Source organism: Vulpes vulpes, chromosome 16 (assembly GCF_048418805.1).
Source record: "Vulpes vulpes isolate BD-2025 chromosome 16, VulVul3, whole genome shotgun sequence".
Taxonomy (NCBI): Eukaryota; Metazoa; Chordata; class Mammalia; order Carnivora; family Canidae; genus Vulpes; species Vulpes vulpes.
Window position 1 is genome coordinate 37592992 of NC_132795.1, and position 21476 is coordinate 37614467.

The 21476-nt window shown below is 41.7% G+C and overlaps 1 protein-coding gene across 4 annotated transcripts in view; it reads right to left on the bottom strand.

Annotated features, from left to right (window-relative positions):
* PPM1H (protein phosphatase, Mg2+/Mn2+ dependent 1H) overlaps nt 1-21476 on the bottom strand; it is a 253610-nt gene that overhangs the window by 150115 nt on the left and 82019 nt on the right. For all 4 annotated transcript variants that reach the window (XM_072743134.1, XM_026001656.2, XM_072743133.1 and 1 more), the window contains exon 2: nt 2326-2491. In XM_072743134.1, coding sequence (XP_072599235.1) covers nt 2326-2491 — 166 coding nt within the window. The remainder of the gene's footprint in view (nt 1-2325; nt 2492-21476) is intronic.

A 21476-nucleotide genomic window follows, 5' to 3' on the forward strand; every position in this document is an offset into this window, starting at 1 on the left:
ATTGGTTAAAATGGCAAGTTTTATGTTATATCTAATTTCCCACAATTAAAAAAAGGCAGCACAGCTCTTGCCTTAAACTCTCATAAAAAGCCAAATATGTAAGACAGATAGAAGTGAGGCGGCTGTGGCTGAAGCAGCAAATGGTGGGATGGGATGCGTCCATGCTGCTTGGCACCTGGTTGCTGCCTCCTGGAGCCAGGAGCCCACAGGGATTCAGAGCCAGCACAGGGGAGGTTCAAGGCTCCATCCTGAAGTACTTATGCACTGGTTTCACGGTTCTTTTTCTTTCTCTCTTTTTTTAAAGATTTATTTATTTATGAGAGGATGAAGAGGGATCCTTTATAATCCTATAAAAGTGTATATACAGAGGGAGAGGGAGAATCTTTAAAAGACTCTACGGTCAGTGGGGAGCCCAACACGGGGCCCGACCCCAGGACCCTGAGATCAGGACCTGAGCAGAAACCAGGAGCGGACCCTTAACTGACAGAACCATCCAGGTGCCCCCGGTTTCATTGTTCTTAAGGAAAGGAAGTTAAAAAGTTACGCCTGGCTCCATTTCTTGGAGGAATTTAGAAACAAGGAAAAATGACATCATCAACTGGCCTTGGGCCAAATGTCAATGCTGACTAATTTTTACAGAAATCACTTCATATCCCAGTGGCAGGGGAAAGAGCAATAGTAGGTCACTGTGCCCAGATCTAATCATCCTTAGTATGTCACATTTTCTGAGCCCTTTTTCATAGTAATTCCATCCTCAAAACAATCCCGTCAGATAGGTATGAAGGAAAATTGTGTGATCTCTGATTTATAAATGGATAAACATACAAAATTCAATGGACATTATTCACAGAGAATCTTGAGTGAGACTAACTCTAGGATAAGAATTTGCTCACATTTATCATGGATTTATTAAATAAGACACTGGCTCAACATTCCCACTGACAACGGATTGCACACTTCCAACCAGTCTTTTTCTACCATACTTGGTAATAATAACTACTATTACTCTTTTTTTTTTTTACTATTACTCTTTTTATAGGAAACTAAAGCTCAAAGAATAAATAACTATCCTAATATTAAATGGTTTAATAAATGATGGACTGTGATGGATTGCTCTGGAACCCACTGCTCCAGAGCCTGGGTACTTTACTGTTATTATTCTGTACTGCCCATCTGAGTCCTGACTCTGGCTCTTTGGGAAAAGCCCTGTCGATGCTTCCTGCAGCCTTGAACACAAGTCCAACTGATGAGTCTCCATAGGTCACTGTGTTTCTAACTCAAAGCTGAACTAGTATGAACAAAATAAATCAGGAGTCTTATCCCTATGCATAAATGCAGTGAGGGGGCAGCCCTGGTGGCTCATTGGTTTAGCGCCACCTTGAGCCCAGGGCCTGATCCTGGAGATCCAGGATCGAGTCCCATGTTGGGCTCCCTGCATGGAGCCTGCTTCTTCCTCTGCCTGTGTCTCTGCCTCTCTCTCTCTCTCTCTCTCTCTGTGTGTGTGTGTCATAAATAAATAAATAAATAAATAAATAAATAAATAAATAAATAAATAAATAAAATCTTAAAAAAAATAAATGCAGTGAGATACTATTTCTTACACCAAGAAAAGGTTCCTAGATCCTGTATAATCCTATTAAAATGTATATACAAAAATAGCCTCAAGATTATTAGAATAAAGAGTCACATTTGGGTCATCTCATTCAATGTTTCCTTTCTGTAAGCTGAATAAAATGCTGGTGGACAGAGTACCGATTCTTCCCTATACCTTTCTGAGAGTTTCTTCAGGACTTTCTGCTTTATTCTCCAGAAGCCGAAGAGAGGAGAAGTGCTCTGTGGTTTGTCAACACGGCATGGAGTCTGCAGGGCTGCCCCATGGGATGCAAGGGCTATGGGCCAACTGAAACAGTATTTAATTTGCAAGAGCATAGGGCAGAGGGGAAGAAAGGGGCAAAGCCATGGCAGGGCTGTCAGCCAATGGCTAGTGTTATGTCCGTCCCTCACAAGAAGCTTCCGGAGACCATCCCCTTCACAAAAATCTTAAATGGGCTCCTTTACAACCACCTGACGTTATAAACACTGTATCTTGCCATAAAGCCTATATACGATGTGGGTGTTTTATTTACTTTAGGTATGAAGAGCCTAATAAACACCAGCTCTTCACACACGTGTCACCTTAAGCTGTGACTGTGTGATACCCCACGTACAGCCCCGCTGCTCCACTAACTCTGGCGACACTGGGATTCAGCTCTAGTGCCTCACAGGGGGGCCAGAGTGCCCCTGTTCCTCTCACGGAGAACTGGGGGCCAAGGGGGGGAGTCTTACCGAGTTCTCCTTCAGTTGCAGCCCCTCCCCATTGGGAAGGGAGGACCGCCTCTTAGCCGAGTTCCTGTTCGGGGTTGAGGTAATGGCCCCTGCCTTCTTCTTCACAGTGAGTACCTCACAGCTGGCTTGGTCTTCGTTGTGTGTGCTCTTTCCGGCATTAATAACCCTGCAGAAGAAGCCAGAAGAGGGGTCAGGCAGTGATTTCTGGAAAGCTCAGAGCTCAGTCTCAAGGGTCAGCCGAGCCAGTCTCCACAAGTGGCACAAAACTAAAGCCCAACCTAGTACGCAGGACCCTCTGGCCTTAGTATTTTATGATCCCCGGTAAATTAATTTTTCCAAAATGGAATTATATCAGCACACGTTAAAACATTTACCAAGGCACTGTTTCGGGCCCAGCTCAGCTTCCCAGGTGTCTGACCGCTGTGAGCAACCCCATCAATCCATTTTGGTCAAAACACAGGAGACAATCACTCTTTTGGCAATTACGATGAAGATCGACGGGCAGGCTGGGGGGATTCTGTTGTGTTTCTCCAAGTGACAAAGAGCAAAACCCACCATCAATCTTATCAAAGAACAAGGCAGTACAGTAATTTACAGCACACTGTAAAATCCACGAGAACAGAGAACCACATTTCACTACCGCCGTGCCCACTTTGACTTCACACACAGAGAAGTGAGTGGATCAAAGGTGTATTCTTTTTTAAATTATCTTTAATCCTTCATTCTTTCTCCTGTATGACAATACTCGTCACATGACACCATTACATTAGGCTACGGGGCACTCTGACTTGGACGTGTGGGCACAGGATACTCTAGCATGTGGATAGTGCTTTGGCCTAATTACTAAATGTTTCAGGCATAGGACTGCATTAGAAGAACATGCCACATCATTCATATGCCTTTCCTGTATTGGGTGACTGCAGGCTGACCTCTTGGGTTTCAGTATCATTTTCTTACTAAGTAATTAATTAGCAGCTAAAATAGATTTCCCGAAAGAGCGCTTTCTTTAATTTGCCATTGGCTGTGTTTTCTTTTCAAAACCTCAACAGTGTCACAGTAGATGACAGAATGAGTGTGTGCGGGGAGGGTCCAGAATGCAGTGGCAGAGAAAGAAAAGATGCTTTCTTTTTAGGTGAGACAGCTGGAAATCCACACTCGGTGTGATGTGAACACCACTCTGATCAGTCAGGCTGTACTCCCTCCTAAGTAGAAGATAATCCTTTCCAAATAATTTTTTTTAACTTTTCAATTCTAAAATAATTACAGACTCAGTAAATTGCAAAAACAGTACAGAAAGCTTCATGCACCCTTCCCCCAGCAGTATTATTTTACATACCTACAGTATAGTATCAAAACAAGCCACTGACACTGATGAAATATTGTCAGGCTGCAGGCCTCATTCAAATTTTTTTCTATCAAATGGCTTTCAGTATTGAAAACTGCATCAATGTCCATAAGTCAATGCACATTTGCCACAACCAAACGGGAAACAGTAGACAGGGATGAGAGTGTCCCCAAGATCTAAGGGAATGTATTTCGTTCATCCTTCTGTCAAACCTCAGGAGTCTATGGACATGTTTTGGATGTTTTGACATTTACTTCAAATTTATTTTTTAAATGTACAGTATTTGGGGAAAAAATGCAATAATTTAGAAGTTCATTCCCATCTGTTACACATGAACACAGAAATGTTCATGGCCTATATATCTGGGCAGCTCTGGCATAAGAAGCCTCTGTCTTTTCTCTTTAATTGACTGGTATCCCCTTGATTGGAAGGATAATTGTTTTTAACAATATATCATCTGCAATTACTTACCTATACGCTATACAAAAAAGACCAAACCAGTCAACTATTATCGCCCTTATTTCAAATTTCTGGGTTTGTCACAACTGCTCCACGATCCTTACTGGCTTCGTTATAAATTTCAACCTAGGCATATGTTTATAAACAAATGCCTACTTTTACAAATCATCTTACATACTACGCTTCTGTGTAAGATTTTTAAAGTTTAAAAAGTAGATTGCTGCTTACAGAGTTCGAAACTCATTGTCCTAGGGGCCTATGCAAGGAGGTGGGGATCCTTGTGATCTCTCGAGAAGTCACATCTGCCTCTTGTGTTTAGGACTCGCTCTTGCTGATGGAGGGATGGGGCTGGGAGAGATCAGGGCTTAGTTCTCTGCCTCAACTTCAGTCTCTCTCCTTCAAGGAGATGTTTGGATGCAGTTTCGGTGAAAATGTAATTTCATATGGTTTAAGGTACAGTGTGGCTACCTGCCTGAAGACTATTAATACCACCACGCTTACCACCTGGGCTAAAGGAATGACTCCAGGTTTCACAGCCAGGAAGCGGTACAGCTAGGATGCAGAATGAGGCCTACCGTGACCCCCCCACACTCCGCAACCCAACGTCTTCCTATTACACATGGGGACTTGCACCTGTCTGTGGTGGGCCAAGCTGAACCGTGTGAGGAGGCACAGAATAAGCTGATTAGGGGAACCCAGGTCCAGGCCTGACAGAAATGGGAATATGCTCCCCTCGTGTACCGATTGAAGAAAGGGCCCAGAGGGAGGATGAGGGATGGACAGTTCAGATCTGTCCATCTTGAGAGGGACCCATGTTTAGTCCAGTGGTTTGCAGCTGGCACACCTGGTGCAGAACATGCATCTGTCTGGAGTTTCCCTCTTGCATCCACCCTTGGAGAAGCAAACCAGGCAGAGGAAGGAAGTCTGAAGCACCACCTGCCTCTCCGCAGTCAGCATGTGTGGGGCGGACTGTTCGCTGGATGGGGACATTACACTCCCCATGTCTCTCACATGACCGGCTTCCCTAAGGAAAGCGGAAGTGGAGGTTTGGTTGGGAAAACCAATTCGTGATAACCGTCCCCTCCATACTGTCCTCTGCACAATATCCTAAGCTGCTATTTCTGGAACTTGGCATCACCCTGACCGCTGGCACCTAAACTTATGCTGTAGTCAAGTCTTTTTGTAACAAAAAAAGCATCACTGGTCTCCAATAGCTACATCCAGGCTGACTCATCTGCCGCTGCTGTTTTCCACCAGTCAACAAAGCTACTATAATTACATAAATCCTGAATTGCGGTCACCTGAAAGGGCTTTCTCTCTCCTCTTAGTGGGTGTTAAACTCCAAAGTTGACCTAACTTCAGCAAGAGACCTTAGAAACTTTCTTTCATGCATGAGAAGCCTGGGGCCCTGGAAAACTCTGACATGCACAAGGTCATGCAGCTAAATATGGCAGGGATGCGAACATACTTCTGAGCTCCCAGCAATTTCTGCTTCAGCTCTCGGTTGTTTTATTTTCCTATTGTGTATCAATTCTTATCAGCCCTTGGTTCAGAGGGCTGTGCTGCAATGACTCATCAAAGCCAGAGAACTGTGACAGAACAACACTGGTGGCCTTACTTGGCCATTTCATGTTGAATACAGCTGGTGAATGACACTACTGAAATATCAGAAAGTCAGACATGCCGACCTGGTAGGAAGACAGCAGCCCCAACCCTTGGGAAGCCTGTTCGGTAAGATATCTGATTATTATTCAGATGTTTAAGTCACATTAATTTAAAGCCATTGCCTTAAAAAAAATCACAATTCTTGTCCCATATTTTACATTATTTTAAATTCCCTACTCCACACAGCTTTAGTAGAAAGCCCTGTTTTTCTTAACTTACTTTGGCTTTAAAAAGCTTGGTCTCTATCAACTTAAATATGTTATTTTGTTCTTCAAAGGCAAATGATTTGTTTACTAAATGAAGTGAAATCTTTAATTCCTTTAAAAGTAAACTGAGAAAAACTTTCTTTCCGAGAGCAGAGGAGCATCATGCTATTAATAGAGTCAACCATTTGATTTAATCTAAGCAGCTGTAGGAGTAGCCACGCTCACTTCTCGTCTTCTGCTCCAGCATAAAGTCAGCACTATGTTGAGATCAAGAGGAATGAGTATAAGATGTGCATTCTTTATCTTAGCATGATGCTAATTTTGAATATTTAAAAACAAGACGCTGATGGACCATGTAACTGGCCTATCATTAGTTACATTATTTTCTAATTTCCTACAAAGAGGGAAAATATCTTCCTTGGAATTGGAGGCAATAAAGCATAACAATTAAGAACAGGGGCTCCCTCCCTACATAGATCATAGCACACAGCAGGTGCTCAACAAATGTTTGCTGAATGAGTGAACGAAAAACAGAAACCAACTCTGTTACTTCCGAGATGTGGAGTAATGATAATATCTTACATTTGCTGAGAATGCACTATGTGCCAGGGACTGTGGCTAGCATCTTCCATATAGTAATTAACTCAGTTAAGCTTCTTGTCGGCTCTGTGAATTGGCCACTACTGATCTTTTTAAAGGTTAAATCACAGCCAGTGATGGCAAAATGTTCAGCCAACTCACTTAACTTGTATAGACTTCGCTTCTTGAGCAGCATCTCTTGGATTAACTTCCGGGAGTTGCTGAGTTATGTGTGTGCTGGGGAGGAGGAATTTCTAGTCATCTCTACAGAACTGGAAAATTTTGAAGTTAGGATTAAAATTCAAGCAGGAGAATTGTTAGAGGATGACAGGAAGAATGGCTACTGTGTCTTCATTGTGAAGAGTTTACGCCCAGTTCCTTCATCTCTTCATCTCAAATAGACCAAGGCCTATTTGCCCCAGGAGAGAGACATATGACTACGTTAAATTCATTTTAGGACTTTGTCTACCTTCAATAGAACCAAAACACCTAGATTTATCCCCCTTGTAAAAACAGGTGAACCCAGAATTTAAGGGCCTGGAAGTCAAGATCCCATGTGCGTGTCACATACAGCCTGAAGCTAGGGCCAGGCATGAATGTGACCATGAGACCACAGCAAGAATAGAACCTATTTAAAAAGAGCCAACGACTCATTCTGGGCTAAGATCACTTGCTTAAGAAATCTGTTTTCCTTCTTTCCGTCTGTGAAATATTCTAGTCACAGATTTTTAAAGACTCAACTGAATTTCAGCAGCAAAGTCCTGGCTTTAATTGCAGCTGTTAAATTATCACATTATCTGCTTTAACAGCTGCTCAAAATCTTGACGCTGATGACCCTTATCTGCTAATGTGACACAGAGAACAGGTCCCTATTACTAAATTCCGACAAGTAAGTACTCTCAAGTGCACTTACGTAGTGAGGCCTGTCACAAAGGACACAGGCCCAGAGGACAAGCAATGGAACCATCTTCAAAAGGATTTATGATGACAATCAACTGAGGGCGGTCACAGCTGACATGCTCTTTGAAGGATACCACGCACCACTTTCTGTGTGAGTACCTGACAGCCGTCAACTCCTTCACTACCAACCTCCTTCCTGATCCTTCATTCATGAGACAGTACAACAAGGACATTGGCTAAGAGAGACCTACTCCAAACTGGGTCTCTGCTAATTACTAGTTCTAGCTGTGTGTTCTTGGGTAAGTGACTTTCTCTCTCTAAAATGGGGATAATAGTCATCTCTGATCATAGTGGAGCACGAGAATTAAATGCCCCAGCATGGAAAGTATTTAACAGTGTCTGGCACATAGTGAGAACTCAGTATATATTATTTATTAATATTAGATCAAATACAAAGCTAGTTGCTGCTTCCATTGGGCCTAAGAGACTATATCCAGTTATGAAAGTCTGAGGGACTCTCCCCTCCCCAGTTGTATCCCTCTGCCTGCCACAAGGACACATAGCCACCTCCATGAATCCAGAACCTTCAAGTGGCATCGCATGACACATCTCACAACACGGACCTTGAGCAAGGCCATCTGCTCCTCTGAGTCCTCTTCTCAAAAATATTGCAACACGGGAGCCCCATGTGACAGTGTTCTGTACAGAGGACAGGAAAGCACTCCCAGCCATGACTATGCTGTTTCTAGACTGCCATCCAGATCTGCCCACAGATGCCATTTGTGGATTCCCAGCCTCCTAGATGCAAGAGCTCAGGTTGGAGACCCCACAGAAGAAGACCAAATACAGAATTTGGTTGTTTCCATTGTTATTATTATATTGCTTTGTTTTTAAGGGAAATAAAGGCCTGAACAGTTCAGACTAAAAAGTTTACACTAGTGTTAATACTGCTAAGCCGGCAGTAATTACACTGCCTAAGAAGGAAGAGGTTTATAAAGGCCATCAGGTGAAGCGAGATACTGCTGATTCATATATAATTGAGAAGCAGACGGCAAAAGGCTGTAGGGGGGAGGGAATGGAAATGAATCATTTATGGAAGACCAAATACAGCTATTGATTATTAAAATTCTCTTTTCTAAGTAACCTCCTAGGCAATGTTTCGTGTTACTCTCTGAAGTGGTTACTGACTCCCAAATAAGGTGGAATTAGAAGGACAACTTAATTCCTAGCTCCAAGGGAGTTAATAACCTCTCATTCTTGGTATACTAGAAAACCATGGCTCTGACGAGGAAGCTAAGCCTTTGATAACATCCATTAAGAATAATATCTTCTCCCACACAGGCTTGGCCACCTCCAGGTAGGAGGGAAAACGGGAGGTCATCACAGCCCATTCAGTTAACAGTCAGGTGTTACCAGGGAGGAAAAAGGATGGCAAGAGTGGAATTCTCTGAGGGTGGTAGGCGCTCTCCTTTTGGAAGGTGATTAAGTACCAACACATGGAGGAGGCAGCATGGAGGCAGCATGGCCAAGAAGGTAAACAGAGGCAGGAAGAGCACCTGGGGGGCTCAGTGGTTGAGCATCTGCCTTTGGCTCAGGGTGTGATCCTGGCGTCCTGGGATCGAGTCCCACATCGGGCTCCCTGCATGGGGCTCCCCACATGGAGCCTGCTTCTCCCTCTGCCTGTGTCTCTGCCTCTCTGTGTCTCTCATTAATAAATAAATAAAATTAAAAAAAAAAAAAGTGGGGAAAAGAGCACATACAAGTACATCATCTCCATCAGGCAGCCTTACATCTCTGGTTCCCAAACCCTGTCATGGGAAATGAAGTGATTTGACCAATCAAGGGATGCTAACTGGGATCTTAGGAACCACATTCAACCACCCGAGAGGTTGGTTTTAAAATTTTTGCCCACAAAATATTTTTTAAAAAGTGAACTAGTAGGGGCGCCTGGGTAGCTCAATTGGTTAAGCGGCTGCCTTTGGTTAGGGTCATGATCCTGGGGTCCTGGGATCTAGCCCTGGGTCAGGCTTCTTGCTCAGCGGGGAGCCTGCTTCTCCCTCTCTGCCCTGCTCATGCGTGCACTCTTTCTATGTCTCTCAAATAAATAAATAAAATCTTTGAAAAAGTGAGCTAGTTGCCAACATTGAAAAATTGGGATATTTACATTAAAATCTTCACTTTCCTATTTCTCTTGAAAAACAGTGCATCAGATTATATACCTGTCACAGTCTCCTGTGGCAACAATCAGAGAAGGACATATCCTCCCTAGCTCACCCCAGACTTCACTCTACTTGTGCCATTTAAGTAACCAGCCTGGCCCCAAGGCATTTGATTCCACAACTCTGCACCCAGCTCCCTGGGCCTTCATAAGTAAACCAAGACAATGATCAGACACACAGTATACTGACTGAAAAATATTACTTAAAAAATATCTACTGTGGAATGAAGGAGGGCATCAACAATCAGAGAAAAGACGGAGGAACAGCCTGGGGAAAGCAGAGAGTGACTCAGGCTTTATAAAGAGAGTTTGGGTGTGACCCAAGTATAGGTTTGGTGAGGGAGCTACACCAGAACTAGACCATGAGAGTCTATGGAACTTTATCTTACAGAAAAAGGTGAAGTTATCACCAGGGTCTCTTATAATAGTCCAGGTGACAAAGAGGTCATGAAGCAAGCACTGGTGCTGGGTAGAAGTAAGTGAGGATTTCAGAGGTGAAAGAACCGAGAATTCCCAGGAAGACCTGTTGTTCACAGGTCACGGAGGAGAAAGGAGCAAAGAGGAGGACTCTCAGGTTTCCACTGGCTGAATGAGCAGACGAGGTACACCGATTAAGAACAGAGAGGAGACGGTTGAAACAAGCCTTGGGCACCAGGATGCTGGAGGAGGAGATAATGAAATTGCTTTTAGTTCAGTGAACAAAATATTCTTGGTACCAGAAATTAGAAAAGCAGTGGGAGCCCACTCTGACTTAACCAGGGGTCAGCCAACTATGGCTTGTGGGCCAAACCTGGGCCACTGCTTGTTTTTGTATAGACCCAAGCTAAGAACGGTTTTTACATTGTTATGTATATCGGGAGGGGGGGTGTCAAAAGAATATTTTGTGACCTGTAAAAATTATATGAAATTCAAATTTCACTGCCAATAAAGTTTTTTTGGAATGCATCCATGTTCATTCATTTATGTATTGTTAATTGTGGTTTCCAGATATGATGGCAGTTCATAGTTTCGACAGACACTGCTTGCAATGCCGATATATATTATTTACTATCTTTACCTTTACAGAAAATGTGTGCTGACTCCTGAACCTAACTATTCGATTGAATGCTCTAAAATCGTTGTAGGTCAAAAATAGTCGACTACAGACAATTTTGTGTTATTACATGTAATAACAGAAGTGAAGCAGAGAGCTATCGATTTGGATATAATTTTTTTTAAAGATTTTATTTATTCATGAGAGGTACACAGAGAGAGAGAGAGAGAGAGAGAGAGGCAGAGACGTAGGCAGAGGGAGAAGCAGACACCCCGTGAAGAGCCTGATGCAGGACTTGATCCCAGGACCCCGGGATCACAACCTGAGCAAAAGGCAGACACTCAACCACTGAACCACCCAGCTGCCCCGATTTGGATAGAATTTAACGTGCATCTTGGCGTTATTAGTAACATTAGCTTTGGATATACTTTGCTGCGAGCACTGGGGAACCATCATTAGTGCCTATCTCCCTCACCCATCTAAATAAATAACCAAAGATTAAAAAACAAACACTCAAGATCAAAAGAAGCTATGGCGTTGTCACATACAACTCCCTACATGCATATCAATGTTTTCTTCGTCATACTGGCTGTATAAAAATGAACTTTCAACAAAGCAAAGACAAAAACCAGAAACCTGTTGTTGGGCATTTCCTTTCCTGAGCATGTTTTATAGGCCTTTTTGGCAACACCATTAATATCATCAAAGTCCAACTTCTGCATTTAAATAAGGAAGTCTGCACCCTGTCAGATGCTGGAGCAAATTCCCATTCAAGGCAATAGTGCTGCTCTGCTGGGGCCAAGCGAAATGAAAATAAAACCTACCCAAAACGGACATCAGGTTTGGAGGTTTTGCATTAAATACAACCAGTTTAGAACAATATTACTTGGATAAGTTTTCGTTGGCAATTAAAAAGAAAAAAAACATGCTTGAAGCTACTCTATTTCCAAAGATAAAGTTTCCTTTCTTTATTCAACAGATATATCAGAACTATCAGCAATGTCAGAGAAATGCATTTTTTTTCCAAACAAAATGAAAGTCGATCTCAAATGTGTAATTTAAAAATGTGAATCTCAACAAAGCTGAACTTGACAAAGTGAAACCCAAAGATAAAAATATTCTCAACAGACATCAAAATACATACATAACTTTTTAATCAGCAGTTTCCTCAAAAACTTGATACAATCTTGACTTTTCCCTTGCTCTGGGATAAAGTTCTGGACAATCCAGAGCTCCCCTGTGTTCCTTAAGGCAACACAAAAACAATAATTTTATACAGAAGAGGGTTGTTTGGTGGTAAGGAGGATGAAACTCTAACTTGAGAGTTCTGAGTCCTGGTTTTAGAAAAGATCTTTTTAAAATGTGCTCTTATATGAGAGGGGAAGGCCACTCATCCACCTATCCTCAAATGCAGGGGCTGAGCTGCCTTGACACACAACAGAGCAGGAAACGCCAAGAAGGGCAACAGACAGGTTTTTCACCTGCTACAAAATTGGGGGCAGTTAAGTGCCGAGAGACTATGGAACCAGATTCCCCAGGTCTGAATTCTAGCTCAGCCAGTAAAAGTAATTGTGTGACTTTCATTTTATCTCCCTATGCCTCTACTTTTCATCAGTTAAGAGGGGACAATGAGCAGTACTTGTCTCTTAGTGTGGTTGTGGGACTGTCAGAAAACAGCTGTTTAAGAGCTTTACATCTAAGAACTTGGTTAATACTTGTAACCCCGCACATGAGAAGGGTGGTGTCATTATCCCTCTTTTATTGGCTCCATCAATATCCTATGCAAAAGGATTCAGTTAAACGTCCTGAACAAGCTGTTCTGGCATTTTCTCCTAGCAACTGAGGTTTTAAATGATATATTGTGTTCACACAAATGAAGCTCTTATAATTAGTTGCACAACAGCCTATAAATAGAACATAGGTATTGTAAGAAGCAATTGTGACATGTCACATGGTTTCAGCACATCAATATAGTTTTTGTGGGGCAAGCACAGAATTACTGCAAAAATACATTAATATAGTATACAGTAATCATTAATTTCCCCACTCGTTACTTAAGTTATTGTTTTATTTAAAAAAAAGAAACCCAAAACACTTTATTTTACTTGAAAATAATCTGATTTGGAAAATCTTCATCCCTATCTTAACAAATTGCGGAGAAAGTCCCTTTTGTTTCCAGAAAGCCTGTATACAAAAAGTAGCCCTTTGAAAGCAGGTTGTTGTCTGGTCAAATATTTTTACCTTTGTGCCTACAGTCAAGGCAAGTCCATTAACATTTCAACGCTCCCTAATTTACAAGGGAAAAAATGTTTAAATCTTGAGGCCTCAGAAGGGCCAAGAGGGGTTTCATTTTAGACAAACTGATCTCTACACCCTCAAAAAGCTTTCTAAAAAGTGCAATAAGACTTTGCTTTTTTAAAGATTAATTATTTGACAGAGAAAGAGCGAGTGCACAAGTAGGCCGAGCAGCAGGCAGAGGGAGAGGGAGAAGCAGTGTCCCTGCTGAGCAGAGGGCTCAATCCCAGGGTCCTGAGATCATGACCTGAGCCAAGGAAGATGCTTAACCAAATGAGCCGCCCAGGCGCCCTGAAAGTACAAGGAGACTTTAGCAAGGCCTTGAAGGAAACAAATGCACTGACAAGGATGTAAACTATTTTAAATTGGATGCCCAGTATCATCCTTAAATAAAAAGGACAAGGTGGGCCACCGGTATATTTCAATGAGTTAGAGAGAGGTACGCTCCATAATGCCATATGTTGATTCTAGTTGTTTTCCCCTATATCTCAAGTCACAGAGCAGAGAGTAGGCACTCAATAAACGTTAGCTGAATGAACAAATGAACTTAATTTCTCCATAACATCCCAAGGAGGGCGGGGCTGGGAAGGTGGTTACTAGGATAACAAGTGAATTCTAAGCCTATTTGTTTCTTAGAGCTTAAAACATTTTTTGGGGGGCTTCAAGGAAAATAACCCAACGTTCCAAACAAAAAGTGTATTTAAGTATAAGTGCTAATGAACTTGGGAGCAGGACGTGTAGGCGAGCCCCCCAAATCTGCAACCAAGTGGCCGTTAAAACAGAATGTCCTGCGTCTCAAGGTGGAATCCTAACTCCACTGCTGGTCTCTGCCTTATAACCAAGTACATGCTTAAGAGAAGCGCTCTATCAACAGTAAGGCCTGACCCAGGTGGCCTTGGCAGGCCAGGACGGCTCTCTGGACACTGAAACTGCTGTGCAGGAGGGAAACTCCAGAGGTCAAAGGCAGGGGGGAAGGCTTGGAAGTGGTACAAAGGCAATCCTGACACCATCAGTGCAAAGCTGCCCGGCAATGCAGTGAGTTATGTCAGAAGGCAGAAATTCCCGGCACTGGAAATGTCCAACCCCTGGTTGACAACCTTTCAGGGACCTTTGGAGGATCTGTGAACTGAATGAGAGGGTTCTAAGGCTTCTTTCCCAACTACTGAGTCTATTAGCTGTCTCCATCCCAACTCCAGTTAATGTAGAACCTAACCTGCTTTCAGAGCTAAAATTAATTTATTATGGAACACAGCTCTGGAGTGGTACTTGTCTAAGACAATCCCGTGATACCTGGTAAACCATAGTTGACATATGGCACGTCTCTAGCCATCTGGGGAGCAGAAATGTGATGAACTGAAACTTCCTATCCCCAACTAGCCTTTGATGTGGGAGTGTGCAAATGAGCCTCAAATGTTGCTGTTCCTTGGGGCTCCCATTTGACTTGCTTTTTTTTTTTCTACCAAGCCTTCCCTGGGAGATCTTCTCTACTCCCAGGGCTTCGTTTAAGATCCAGACACTAAGCACTGCCACACTCACACCTACAGCATAGATCTCTGGGGTGTCTGACCTGTATTTCTGAACGCCTTCTGGGATCTCCACATTTGCATGTTGCACACATTCAAGCTGCCCAGACCTGCAATGGGTTTCTCTTTCCTTCGTCTACCTCCGCCTCAAATGCGATCCTCCTTCTGTCGTTCCTGCCTTCGTGGATCAGAATTCCAAGGAACATCCCTGTCATCCTAACTTCTTACTCTTGCCCACATCTAGTCCCTCGCTTGTATGCCACAACTCGTACTTAGTTTAGGCCAAGTTCCATCAGAAAAACCTAACAACTGGATGTCCCCTCCCCCGAGGAATCCGGCACAGCTCAGCCACACTGACCTTTCTCAGCTATGACTATGGCCATGTCTCTCCCATGTTTCAATTATTTCAAACGGACTCTGAAGATTTTAGGGGACAATGCATACTCCTTAGCTTGCCACACAAGGGTCTTCATGATTTGGCTGTTATCCATATTCTCATTCTCCTCCCCACTGCTCTCTTCCCATCTCCTTATTCTCAGCCACAAAACACAGCCATTGGTCTACAGAGAGCAGTGTTGCTACTCTGCAATTCCCTGACATATGACTTTCTGTCTAGGACAATCTTAACTTTCTCTTGTCTGACAAATGCCCCCTTGTTCTTCAACATTCATTTTGACCACCACCTCATCCTAAGGATGACATGTACTTCTTTACACTGCAATGTAACCACTAAGTAGAGCAGTTGTTACACTAATGGAAGTTACCAGAAGTTTGGACTGCTTTCCTAGCTCCACCATTTACTAGCTGTGTGACTTGGTAAGTTAATTGACTTTTCTAAAACTCAGTTACTTTAGCTAAAAAATTAGGCTACTGTGTAAATTAAGAATATGAATGAATGTAAAGTGCTTCACAAAGACCTGGCTGACACAGACCCTCTTTCTTCGGGACATTGTCTTTCCCTCCTGCCCTCCTCCAATCCACTCACAGTTGTCCTTGGCCATAGCTGATGGGTCCAGGGCTAACCAGGTGGTGCTAGTTCAGCCAGTAAGGCACCTTCCATGGAAAATGAGAGAGGAAAAGATGGGGGAAGAGAGTAAGAAGAGACACAAAAGAGATATGAAACAGATCATGTAAGAACACAGGTTGCAGGGGTGCCTGGGTGGCTCAGTCAGTTGAGCATCTGACTCTTGGTTTCCTTTCAGGACATGATCTCGGGGTCCTGGGATTGGGCACTGCCCCCACCATGGGCTCTGTGCTCAGCACAGAGTCTGCTTGAGATTCTCTCCATCCTCCAGGCTCTCACATATGTTTGCTTGTTCTCTCTCAAATAAATAAACCCAAGAATACAGATTAAAATAGAGAATCTCAGTGGAGTTAAAGTCCCTAGGTACAGCTGTTCCCAAGACCCCAGTTATCCTTAGAATATCTGAGTAACCCCAACATCCTACAATAAATTCCCATTAGGTGGCTGTCAGTTAAAAGTTAAGAAGTCTAACAAAACCCAAGTCTCATACAAACTCTTTGTTACTGTTACTGTAGTATTAAGTAAATACCATGAAGACAGAAGTAGAAGCTTATTTGACTCTGTATTCTCAGAGATGTACACAAGGCCTGATATAAAGCAGGCAAATATCTACTGAATGAAAGGTTTGTGGACATCAGGAGAGAGTAATTTGAGATTAAAAGTCTTATCATAGCTCACGAATCTCTAGGTCCCTGTCCTAAGTAGTAAAAGAGAAAAAAAAATTTTTTTAAGTAGAAAATTTTGACAATTACGACCAAAAATAGGCACTGAGATACACTTCTGAGAACCACTGGTCAGGCATATTTAGTACCTGAATATCCTTAACTTGTTATTAATTGGGCCAATCCAAGTTACTGGGAAGATTTTTAACTGTATTCTACGAATAAATGCTAAACTAATATAGAGAACTATTTCTGAAGCTGTCGGAAGACAGTGGAATATTCCATTATTAGAAATTTAGCAACTGAGAGCTAATCACTACTCCCAATCACGAGCCTGGGATACAGAGGGACTTATTTAAGTCTCAAATTTTTGGAAATTCCACAGATTCAAAATGAGGTTAACTGATGACCTTCCCAACTGCATTTCAGTCTAGAGATTAAAATAGATCTCATTGTTCCAGAATCCTGGCTCTAACAAGAAATAGGCTCTAACTGGCTAGAATGAATTTTAATAGCAGAACCTGGAGCATGAGGAAGGAAATCAGGAGGAAGAATTTTTCTTCCTAAAAAGGCCCATAAGGGTAATTTCCATCTCATTGTGTTTCTAAACTGCCTATGTTTGTAAGGTGGTTGCAAGCTATCCTTTCTGCATTGACAGGAAGCATGAATTAATCAGTAAATAAAAGTAGTAAAGAGAATTCTTACATTCTACGTTTTCAAAACACTTTCTAACTTACTAATGCATTCCCAAACGGTTATAGTACAAAAGTTTATGAATAAGATGACTGATCAACCTCATATACATTTTGACTAAAACATTAGATCCATTTACAGGCTTACCCGGAAATTTTACTAGACCATAACCTAATAAAGCACAATGCTGAATGACTATAAATACAATTTATGACACTCTTTCTATGGATAAGTACATTTAGAATTCCAACCTCAGTAGATGGAAGGCAAAACCTGAGAAACGCTCCCAAGTGGTAGTGACACTTTTGGTTTACTGATGACACTAAGTAGCACTGGCTTAGATGAAACACACTCCCTCTGATTCCAGCCAGGGACTGGAATTCCCTTAGAGGAGGGAATGAGGCACCCTCATGCCAGTGAGCTGAAGAATAGTATATGATACCCCTAGTTTACAAGCCACTGGTGATGGCTAGTCCCGCTAGAGTCAGAAGTTCAAGAGGCTTCTAGAGACAGAAAGGCGAATCCCAGTGAGGCAGAGTGGCAGGAACATGACCTTGAGGAGGTGGAGGGTGTCAGTCTCTATGAGTGGCAGGAGCTTGACTTTGCAGGCGGTGGGGTGGGGGGTGGGGTGGGGTTGGGGGGCTCCATGAAGGAATTGAGAATAAGAGTCCGGGCAGGGCTCTATGGGATCATTAGCTAATGGGAAGGAAGTTTGAGTAGTGGTGGTTGTGTTCACCACACCTGAAAGTCATGTCAGGAAATGGGTTGGCAATAAAAGGCAATCAGTAAGAGGAGGTGGGGGCTGGGAAAGGAGTACACAGGAGGCTTGTTCCCAGTGCTGGGAGTGGCTGTAATACAGAGAAGGGAATTCTGATTGTTTAATACATCAAAGGTGAATTATCACCTGGGGCAAGTATTCTATTAAACGTAATATACCTACCAATAGATATACAATATACATTGTCTATATTCCACATTATTAACTACAAGATACTTCTTATTAAGAAAAAGACTAATGTAACACTAATTAGTACTTTATAATTTAATTGTACATAATTTCTTTTGAACCTCCCAATGATAGATAGGAGAGGTATTATTTGTCCCATCTTATAAAAATTGAATCCAGAAAGCTGACTAGCCCAGGTTCAAACAGTCCCAGTGGTAAAGCCAGACTCAGATCCCCATCAGATTCCAAGGTCTAAATCTACCACACTCTACAATGTAGGGAAAGGCAGCTGATAAATTCACAGATTCCGAGGGAAAACATGGGCTCCACTAGTATCACAGAAGCCAAGGAGGGGAAAGTTTAAAAAAGAAAAGTGTCAGATGCCAGGAATAGTTCAAGTGTCTGCTAGAGCTGGTAATTAAGAAGTTATTAGTGGCCACGGTAAGAATCCAAAGTACTAAAATATTCCCCACCCCCAGACACAATTTTAGGATGATAAAATGCACAAAGATTGAATGTACTAGTTTGCAGAGAAGTATTTCACTTGTCTGCATGTTTTTATAAATAAGTGCGGAAAAAAGCCTTATAGTAGTATCCACCTGTCCATCAACAGATTTTAGCTGTAATCCAAAGGTGACACAGTTAAACAACTGCTAAGGAGCCCCTCACAAGTTCCTAAAAACATTATATAGCAATTTAGAGGGTCACTGAACAATAACTGACACCTTTTTAATTAGCTCCAAACTCCAACACTATATAATACTTCAAAAATCTAATGTGCTTTTTTAGTCAATGATTCAGTGATAATTTACAGTATTAAACTTTCATATTATTATTTTAAAATTCAGAAAGCTTCTGGTAAGCAGCTAATTTTTATTTCAGAAACAGAAGTTTTTGCTCTTTTTAAAAAAATCTCACTACTGTGATCTCTAGGATAATAGTAAATGGAAGAAAGCAATATTATACAGTCTTTCTCTTAAGAGAAAACAAGAACACACACACAAAAACATTGAAAGAATAAACTAGAAACTAATAAAACCTGCTACCTATAAGGGTTATGTGTGGGAGGAAGGGGTGAAGAAAGAATGCAACTGAGACTCTTCTAAGTGTGTATACCTTTCTAAAAAAAATACTTTTGACTTTTGAAAATTAAATCAAAAATGAAAAAAAATGCAAACCCTATAGCTGTAAACAAACTCAAACAGTATATTAAATTGGTAATCTAATCACACAGGTTATTGCAAGTGACTTCTGAACAACTGTGGGATATAATCTAAAGAGAAAAATACTGCAGAAAAATCTTAAAATTTGTTCAGCAGAAATACGGGTATTAAAAATTTGAAACTATGTTACATGTGTTATAGGATCTAGGAAGCATCAATGTTATCAAGTCCTAAGATTTGTAATGGAAGGCAATACATATGAGAAAAACCTTATAACATTATATTGAAATTGGAAATATCAATAGGAATTCAATTGCTGAAAAACAGATTTCATAACTCTGTCCCCTCAAAGGGCCCGGAAGCAACGACACCACCGGAGTAGGAGTATTCCAAGCACCATTCCACAGTGAAAGATAACAGGCCTCCTTGGGAAAGTGGCTGGTTCCCAGTAAGACACAGTGAAAGCCCTAGGTTGAGCCAGAAAGTAAAGAAGCACTCAAAGATAATAGGCATTTCAGAAGGACACAGGAGTGGAGAAAATTTGAGCATCAAAAATAAACAAATTTTTATATAGAGGAAACCAAATCCCTAAATCCATAGTGATAGTTAAAGGAATTAAAAAAAACCTAACTCACTACCACTGGGAGTGACTGCCATGCTGGCTACTTATTCTGAAAACTGATTATAAATCAAAGGAACAAATTAAATGGTGATCCTGTGTGTGTGTGTACATGAAAGAATAGTTCATCTCCAGTTATTAAAGAAGAATCCTCTCTACAGAAAAAAACTATACAGTACATAATTAGAAAACAGTCATTTGACAATCCCCAATGAAATATTTGGTTTGGGCAAAGATCACAAACCTATGCTAAACCCTTAGGTGAAAGATAATTAGCAAAAGGATGTGCACATGGTGCCTAAGTATCACTTCACATACTACATGATAATTTTCCATCACCCACAGGTCAAGGTTAGTAGTTCTGAAGGGCAACTATAGCTGCTTCAGATGGAAAGCTGTTCCCAAGGCTCTGCCTGTGGGGAAGACTCACTGGTAAAGGGATCATCTTCATCTTCTCTCCCACAATAAATGCAGGGAAAAGAGAGGCTATTGCTTCTACCGTCTGTCTAACCTAAAGGAGGGTGGGGGGTGAGGTTCCAGAATCAAGTGTACTGAGAAACATAGTTGGGGGAGTGGAAGGTGGGTAGGAGGAGTAAGAACAAAATTCAGAGTATTTACAGAAATGGACAGGCTGCATGTCATTCAAATTTAGTTTGGTAATAGTCATTTGGTCTAAGACGGCTTTTAATAAAAGCTGAGCAACAAACAAAAATGAACAAGTCAGCAAAAAAAAATTCATTTTGTTTGCTCATATATAGAGGTAAAACTGATGTAAAAAAATTTCAAAGAGTTTATTCATCAGTCTTCTATAACACTTAGTGCTCATGACATCAAGTGCCTTCCTTAATGCCCATCACCCCCACCTTCCAGCAACCCTCAGTTTGTTTCCTAGAGTTAAGAGACTCATGGTTTTTCTCCCTCTCTGATTTAACCTTATTTTATTTTTCCCTACCTTTCCCTATGTTCATCTGTTCTATTTCTTATATTCCATTGTGAGTGAAATCATCTGATATTTGTCTCTGACTTATTTCCCTTAGCATAATACCCACTAATTCCATCCAGGCTGTTGCAAATGTTAAGATTTCTTTTTTTTTTTGAGGGCTGAATAATATTCCATTGTATATATACTACATCTTCTCTAACCATTCAGATGAATGGTTGATGGACATCTAGGCTCTCTCCATAGTTTGTCTATTATGGAATAGCTGCTATAAACATTGGTGTGCACTTGATTCTGGAACCCTCCCCCCACCCCCCTTTCGAATCACTGTGTTTCTATCCTTTGGATAAACACCAAGTACTGCAAATGCCGGGTCACAGGGTAGCTCTATTTTTAACTTTTGGAGGATCCTCCATACTGTTTTCCAGAGTGGCTGCCCCAGTTTGCATTCCCACCAACAGTGTTAGAGGGTTCCCCTTTCTCTGCATCCTCGGCTAAAACTGATTTTTGTATACTGAAAGAAACCAGGTATTTATAACTCAATTTGGGTGGTGGGGTGGGGGAAGCTGAGCCACGTAATGCTTAGTGTAATATGTGGCAAGTACACATAGTGCAGGAGAAGTAACAGACTTCTGGAAAAACTGGACAGTTCAAGCAACTCTTACCCTACTGAATGGCCACGCCCCTTCCATCTGCCCAGAGTATTAAATTCTAGTATGCTGTAACCCGAGAATGATGTACATTCTAGAAGATCCTAAAACTCAATGCCAAAAAGCAGTGTATTCCAAACTTTGATCATTCTCCACAAGCTTTACAATTTTTTGTCTTATCTAGATACCACTTTTAATACATAAAGCAGAAGTGGGGAGAGGGATGACCTT